Source organism: Bombina bombina, chromosome 4, assembly GCF_027579735.1.
Source record: "Bombina bombina isolate aBomBom1 chromosome 4, aBomBom1.pri, whole genome shotgun sequence".
In the NCBI taxonomy this organism is placed as follows: domain Eukaryota; kingdom Metazoa; phylum Chordata; class Amphibia; order Anura; family Bombinatoridae; genus Bombina; species Bombina bombina.
Window position 1 is genome coordinate 312,011,991 of NC_069502.1, and position 8,216 is coordinate 312,020,206.

The 8,216-nt window shown below is 36.6% G+C and overlaps 1 protein-coding gene across 1 annotated transcript in view; it reads right to left on the reverse strand.

Annotated features, from left to right (window-relative positions):
• Positions 1 to 5,272: 5,272 nt before the first annotated feature.
• IRS1 (insulin receptor substrate 1) overlaps positions 5,273 to 8,216 on the reverse strand; it is a 60,683-nt gene continuing 57,739 nt past the window's right edge. The window contains exon 2 of the mRNA XM_053710022.1: positions 5,273 to 6,306. Coding sequence (XP_053565997.1) covers positions 6,302 to 6,306 — 5 coding nt within the window. The 3' untranslated portion in view covers positions 5,273 to 6,301. The remainder of the gene's footprint in view (positions 6,307 to 8,216) is intronic.

Consider the following 8,216-nt stretch of genomic DNA (forward strand, 5'->3'; position numbering starts at 1 on the left):
TTGTCTCTCAAGGGTATCGAATAGGGTTCAGAGTAAGACCTCCTGTGAGAAGATTTTTTCTTTCACGTATCCCTGTAAATCCAGTAAAAGCTCAGGCTTTTCTGAAGTGTGTTTCAGACCTGGAGTCTTCAGGGGTAATCATGCCAGTTCCTCCTCAGGAACAAGGTTTGGGGTTTTATTCAAACCTATTCATTGTACCAAAGAAAGAAAATTTATTCAGACCAGTTCTGGATCTGAAAATTTTGAATCGTTATATAAGAGTACCAACTTTCAAGATGGTGACTATAAGGACTATTCTGCCTTTTGTTCAGCGAGGACATTATATGTCCACAATAGACTTGCAGGATGCATACCTTCATATTCCGATTCATCCAGAACACTATCAGTTTCTGAGATTCTCTTTTCTAGACTAGCATTACCAATTTGTTGCTCTTCCATTTGGCCTAGCAACAGCTCCAAGAATCTTTTCAAAGGTTCTGGGTGCCCTACTATCTGTAATCAGAGAACAGAGTATTGCGGTGTTTCCTTATTTGGACGATATCTTGGTACTAGCTCAGTCTTTACGTACTGCAGAATCTCACACAAATCAACTAGTGTTGTTTCTTCGGAAACATGGTTGAAGGATCAATTTACCAAAAAGTTTCTTGAATCCTCAGACAAGGGTCACCTTTTTAGGCTTCCAGATAGATTCAGTGTCCATGACTCTGTCTCTAACAGAAAAATAGAGATGGGCCCAGCACTCACCATCCAATTTGGGGTGCACGCTACAGGGGTTTCTGCACTAACCCCCGAAGTAGACAAATTGTAGAAAAGAGCAGCAGTACCACACTTTATGAACTTTTAACTGCTTTTAATGATGAAACATACAGGAAAGCAACGACGTTTCGGTCATCAACTAACCTTAATCATGATTAAGGTCAGTTGATGACCGAAACGTCGTTGCTTTCCTGTATGTTTCATCATTAAAAGCAGTTAAAAGTTCATAAAGTGTGGTGCTGCTGCTCTTTTCTACAATTTGTCTGTCTCTAACAGACTAGAGACATTTAAAATTGGTTGCAGCCTGCCGGCACCTTCAGTTTCAGTCATTGCCTTCAGTGGCTATGTGCATGGAAGTTTTAGGTCTCATGACTGCAGCATCGGACGCGATCCCCTTTGCTCGTTTTCACGAGACCTCTACAGCTTTGTATGCTGAATCAATAGTGCAGGGATTATACAAAGATATCACAATTAATATCCTTGAATTCCAATGTACGACACACTCTGACATGGTGGATAGATCACCATCGTTTAGTTCAAGGGGCCTCTTATGTTCGGCCAACCTGGACTGTGATCACAACAGATGCGAGTCTTTCAGGTTGGGGAGCTGTTTGGGGATCTCTGACAGGGGTTTGAAAATCTCAAGAGGCGAGATTACCAATAAATATTTTAGAACTCTGTGCAATTCTCAGGGCTCTTCAGTTCTGGCCTCTGCTAAAGAGAGAACCATTCATTTTTTTTCAGACAGACAATATCACAACTGTGGCTTATGTCAATCATCAGGGTGGGACTCGCAGTCCCCAAGCTATGAAAGAAGTATCTCGGATACTTGCTTGGGCGGAATCCAGCTCCTGTCTAATCTCTGCGGTGCATATCCCAGGTGTAGACAATTGGGAAGCGGATTATCTCAGCCGCCAGACTTGTGGTCTCTCCATCCAGATGTGTTTTCTCAGATTGTTCAGATGTGGGGTCTTCCAGAGATAGATCTCATGGCCTCTCATCTAAACAAGAAACTTCCCAGATACCTGTCCAGGTCCAGGGTTGTTCAGGCGGAAGCAGTGGATGCGCTGACACTTCCTTGGTGTTATCATCCTGCTTACATCTTCCCGCCTCTAGTTCTCCTTCCAAGAGTGATCTCCAAGATCATCATGGAACAGTCTTTTGTGTTGCTGGTGGCTCTAGCATGGCCACACACGTTTTGGTATGCGGATCTGGTTCGGATGTTCAGTTGCCCACCTTGGCCACTTCCATTACGGCCGGACCTACTATCTCAAGGTCCGTTTTTCCATCAGGATCTCAAATCATTAAATTTGAAGGTATGGAAATACAACGCTTAGTTCTAAGTCATAGAGGTTTCTCTGACTCAGTGATTAATACTATGTTACAAGCTCGTAAATCTGTCTCTAGAAAGATTTATTATAGAGTTTGGAAGACTTACATTTCATGGTGTTCTTCTCATAAATTCTCCTGGCATTCTTTTAGAATTCCTAGAATTTTACAGTTTCTTCAGGATGGTTTGGATAAGGGTTTGTCTGCAAGTTCCTTGAAAGGACAAATCTCCACTCTTTCTGTTTTATTTCACAGAAAGATTGCTATACTTCCTGATATACACTGTTTTGTACAGGCTTTAAATTCGTATTAAGCCTGTCATTAAGTCAATTTCTCCTCCTTGGAGTCTTAATTTGGTTCTGAAGGCTTTACAGGCTCCTCCATTTGAACCTATGCATTCTTTAGACCTTAAACTACTTTCTTGGAAAGTGTTGTTTCTTTTGGCCATCTCTTCTGCTAGAAGAGTTTCTGAGTTATCTGCTCTTTCTTGTGAGTCTCCTTTTCTGATTTTTCATCAGCATAAGGCAGTTTTGCGGACTTCTTTTCAATTTTTACCTAAGGTTGTGAATTCTAACAACATTAGTACAGAAATTGTTGTCCCTTCCTTATGTCCTAATCCTAAGAATTCTTTGGAGAGATCCTTACATTCTTTGGATGTGGTAAGAGCTTTGAAATATTATGTGGAAGCTACTAAAGATTTCAGGAAGACTTCCAGCCTCTTTGTTTTATTTTCTGGTCCTAGGAAAGGTCAGAAGGCTTTGGCTATTTCCTTGGCTTCTTGGTTGAAACTTTTGATTCATCAAGCTTATTTGGAGTCGGATCAGGCCCCGCCTCAGAGAATTACAGCTCATTCTACTAGATCGGTCTCCACTTCGTGGGCTTTTAAGAATGAAGCTTCAGTTGATCAGATTTGCAAAGCGGCAACTTGGTCCTCTTTGCATACATTTACTAAATTCTACAGTTTTGATGTATTTGCTTCTTCGGAAGCAGTTTTTGGTAGAAAAGTTCTTCAGGCAGCTGTTTCAGTTTGATTCTTCTGCTTTTGATTTAAGTTTTTTTCTTTCAAAAATGAAAATAAACTTATTTTTATGGGTTGTGGATTCATTTTTTCAGTGGAATATGGCTGTTTTTATTTTTATTCCCTCCCTCTCTAGTGACTCTTGAGTGGAAGATCCACATCTTGGGTATTGATATCCCATATGTCACTAGCTCATGGACTCTTGCCAATTACATGAAAGAAAACATAATTTATATAAGAACTTACCTGATAAATTCATTTCTTTCATATTGGCAAGAGTCCATGAGGCCCACCCTTTTTATGGTGGTTATGATTTTTTGTATAAAGCACAATTATTTCCAAATTTCCTTTGTTGATGCTTTCTACTCCTTTCTTATCATCCCACTGCTTGGCTATTCGTTAAACTGAATTGTGGGTGTGGTGAGGGGTGTATTTATAGGCATTTTGAGGTTTGGGAAACTTTGCCCCTCCTGGTAGGATTGTATATCCCATATGTCACTAGCTCATGGACTCTTGCCAATATGAAAGAAATGAATTTATCAGGTAAGTTCTTACATAAATTATGTTTTTGTCACCACTATCACTTTACCCTTCCTATTACTAGCATAGGCAAAGAGAATGACTGGGGGAGGAGTTAGGGGAGGAGCTATGTAACAGCTCTGCTGTGGTGCTCTTTGCCACTTCCTTTTAGCAGGAGGATAATATCCCACAAGTAAGGATAAAACCCACGGACTCGGCATATCTTGTAAAAGAAAAGTTATCACTCCATACTGCAATACTCTTGCTATTTTAAGAGATATATACACACATATATATATATATATATACATATATGCACACACACAGTATATAGTGTGTGTGTGTGTAATTAGGGGAGGAGATAGAGCTAAACTTCTGTTACAGTGCAAGGCTAGGTGGATTTATATCTTGAGTGCTAAGGTGCCCAATGGGTTAAATACACACCTGGACTGGCACTGTTTTTTTATGATAAGCAGTATAATATGTTAGGAAGTGATAGTGAGTCTGTAACAAAGTGCTCTATAACCTCATAAAAAAGGGCACAATATAACCCTCTCTGTCCATCTTAAGATATGATGTAGCAATCTAGATACAGCAGGTATAGGGGAGAGATAACAACCTATACACCTGAATGAAATTAGTTTGTTGGGAATCAGGATTCCGTGTCAAGATGGTCCAAGGTATAATCTAAAATTGAAGTAATTATAGTAGAGGATGAGATATTTAATACTGTTAGGTAGAAATAGTGAGTGGATAATGCAAGAATATTTGTTTTAATTGTTAGAATCAAATTAGTTGCATATATTGCTTACTAAGCCTCTATGACATTATGTGTATGTTTTTATTGTGCACTTAATCTTAGACGCTGCATAGCAGCATCCAGCTGCTATGGTGACCAATGATGTAAGTATGGTGGTCACGTGATGAGGACTTCCAGAAGCCAGCAGCAAGATTATCACGGTATTCCTAAACCTGGGTAGACTGATATGCTAATTTCTAAGCCCTTGAAGGCCGCCTTTTATCTGAATGCATTTGACAGTATTTAAACAGCTAGAGGGCGTTAGTTCATGTGTTTCATATAAATAACATTGTGCTCATGCATGTGGAGTTATTTAAAAGGATAGTAAACCCTGAAAATGTTATTGTTTACCACTCTCCAATTTTGCATAACCAACACTGTAATAGAACTATACTTTTTACCTCTGTAATTACCTTGCATCTAAGCTTCTGCAGACTGCCTCCTTATCATAGATCTTTTGAGAGACTTGCATTTCAGGCAAATAGTGCCGACTCTTAAATAATTGTATGTGCGTGAGCACAAAGGGATTATCTATCTTTTTAAATAATAACATTTTTGGAGTTTACTATCCCTTTAACATAATTAAGGTCAGCTCCAGACCAGTAATGCACTACTGAGAGTTAGCTGACATCTGGTGATCCAATGTCAAGGAGGCACGTGTACAAGCTAGCTCCCAGTTGCAAATTGCTGCTCCTGAGCTATGCTTTCCAAAAAGGATACAAAGAAGTACATTTGGTAGTAACAGTAAAGGCAAAAATCTATCTAAACCATGAAAATAAAAAAAAAAAATAAAAAAAAAAAGAAGAGGTAAGAAACAGATAGTAGTAAAAAAAAAACAACATTTTCCAAAATAATTAAACAGTATCTAGTTTATTATGTATAGAAAGATTTTTTTCCAGAATTTACAAACAACCACATTGCTCATTCCAGGGAGTTCAGCCAAGTTTCACTTTTCTTTTTTTTTTTTCTTTTTTAATTTTAGTTTATTATACTTTCCCCACACTTTTTTGTTTTACAATATTTACAATGGAAGACTTGATTTCATATTTTATATTCTCTTGTACCTGTGCAATGGAAAGGTTTGTGAACATCAAACCAGTGAGTAGTGTGTTACTTTAATCCCTTTAGCGCTATACAGCCCTATCTGGCACTGAGGTTAAGCGCTTTACTGCAAGGAGTGTAAAACAATTTTACAGAGTTATTTTAGAATATGATCTCTAAACAGAACTGAAAATAACAGCCCTAGTAATCTAGGGCACATTTTCTGTATTACAATCGTAAAAAGGAGAACAGTACCCTATCTAGAATATTATTAGCCTTATTTAAGTAAATACCCCAAGTCTGTTTACAACAGAATACCTCAAAGTCCCACATCAAAAAGATGTGTGCTAGCAAAACAAAAAAGTATTTAATTAAAAAAGTACTTGTATAAATCAAACCTATGTTAAATATTTAATTCTCACCAATTATTAACAGTTTTTTTATACGTAATAATTTACAACAATGATTTGTAATACAGTTAATTCTTTCTCTTGTAATTTTCAGCAGCAAATAAATTGAATGAGTTGTGAAAATGTGCGAGCAGGAAGTCCATTCACACCATGACATGGAACTGAGAATATCACATCTGAGATTGGCTTCAAGAGTGAAGTAGAGCAGACTCTTTGTCCAGACGTCACAGTGCTTTTTGCTTGGCACAACAGGGAAGGTGCGCTTCAGTCAACTGACTCCTGAGGTTTGCGTGTAAAGTAAACAAAGTGAACTGTATGCAGCGTACCGTCTATGGAGGATGTGAGGTCCTAGTTGTGATGTGTGAAGGTTACTGAGAGTCCATTATCCCATGAGATTGAAGAAGTTATTGGCTGAGGTTGCAAAGGTTGTTATTCTACAAAAGAAAGGAGGTATTTAGTGATACAGAAACCAACAATATGTAATTCCATTTATACTGAAACTTTTCAGTCAATTGAGCCAAGAACAGTATTACTCAAACATTAAAGCTATAAAATTGTTAAGTATAAAAAGGGACACTAAACATATTTCATACACCTCATTTATTATGGTGCCACCATTTTGGAACCTAGGTCATCTGAAGGAGAGTCGCTGCACACGCGCAAATACACCAGCCCTGAAATGCAGTGAAAGATTTACACATGGCGGCACCCATGACTAGAGGGAGTGGGGAATAACCTCAATACTATGCTTTAAAAATGTATTTAGTGTCCCATTAAAAGAAAAAAAGCATTTGGCTTCAATGTCATAATGGAATCCATACACAAAATAAACAAATGAAAACAACCATCATACTCTTATATGATCTGTGTGAAATAAATGCATTGCACATAGAACTGTAGAACTAGATTACAGGGCTTCATAATTCCCTAGCTCCTAAAAAAATAAAAAATGGATAACTTCAGTATTCTGGCTAGATCTTAAAAACTCCTTCTATAGAACTGCACAACAACAGTCATTTATAACTACTACATATATCAACATGAAAAGAAAAAGATGAAAAGGTGTCCTGAAAAATTGTTTCCAATAGCAAGTCTCAAGTAATGAAACCCTTTTTTTCTTCTTTCATGATTGAGAAAGAGCATGCACTCTTCAAGTTACTTCTATTATCTAATCTAATGTGCTTCTTTCTCTTGGAATACTTTGCTGAGAAGCATACCTAAGTAGGCTCAGAAGCTGGGAGATAGCTGTTGATTAGTGGCTTACCGATGTGGTCAGCTAGCTCCCAGTAGTGCATTGGTGCTCCTCCAATAAAGGATACAAAGTGAATGAAGTAAATAGATTATAGAAGTAAATTGTAAAGTTGTTTAAAAATGTATACTGTATCATAGAAGAAAATAATTCCCTAGTCTCATGCCCCTACACACACATACACACAATATATATATATATATATATATATATATATATATATATATATATATATATATATATACATACACATATATATGCACACACATACATACAGACATATATACACACACACACACAAACATACATATATATACACACACACATATATACACACACATATATATATATATATATATATATATATATATATATATATATAAATAAACACACATCCAGAATATTCAAGCGCCTAAGAAGAGGTATAAAACAAAGCCTACTTTATTAAAACAATGTACATACAAATATATACGCAATAGTAAAATAGTATGTGGTGATAACTCGTTATCTGATGAATTAAAACTTCCAAATTTGGTAAAATGCCATACAATATGGTGAGCTGAAATGCTAGACTTTAAACGAGGCTGCAGCATACAAATCAGTCAAACCTACACTTGCCCAAATGGCAAGAATATAAAAGTTATAAAAACACAACAAAAATTGCATATCCAAAGCAGTGTCTTAACGTGTGCCCATAAATCCAAATGATATAGTGCCTAATTCAATTGTCTAAACTTAGTCTGGTGAAGTGGTTTTATTCAATAGATCCAGTTATGTGTAGTTAGTCCCCGTGTATTTTAATACTGATGATAGGTGAAAAAATATAAATGCAAAATATGGATGCAAAAAATGAAATCTGAGAAAAATATGTTAAAAAATAGATAAAAAATACAAAAGAATGAGAAAAATACAAAAAGTGGTATAGTGAAAAGTCAAAAATATAAAAATATTAAAAAATATACCGTTAGCATAGTGTCCAATCAAAAATAGTGAGATAAAATCCAAGAAAAAATCTGCTGTAGAACAGTGAAAAAAGGTTGAAATACGTTAACTATCCACAAATGCAGAGTGTGACCAATCTTCTAGTAGATATCC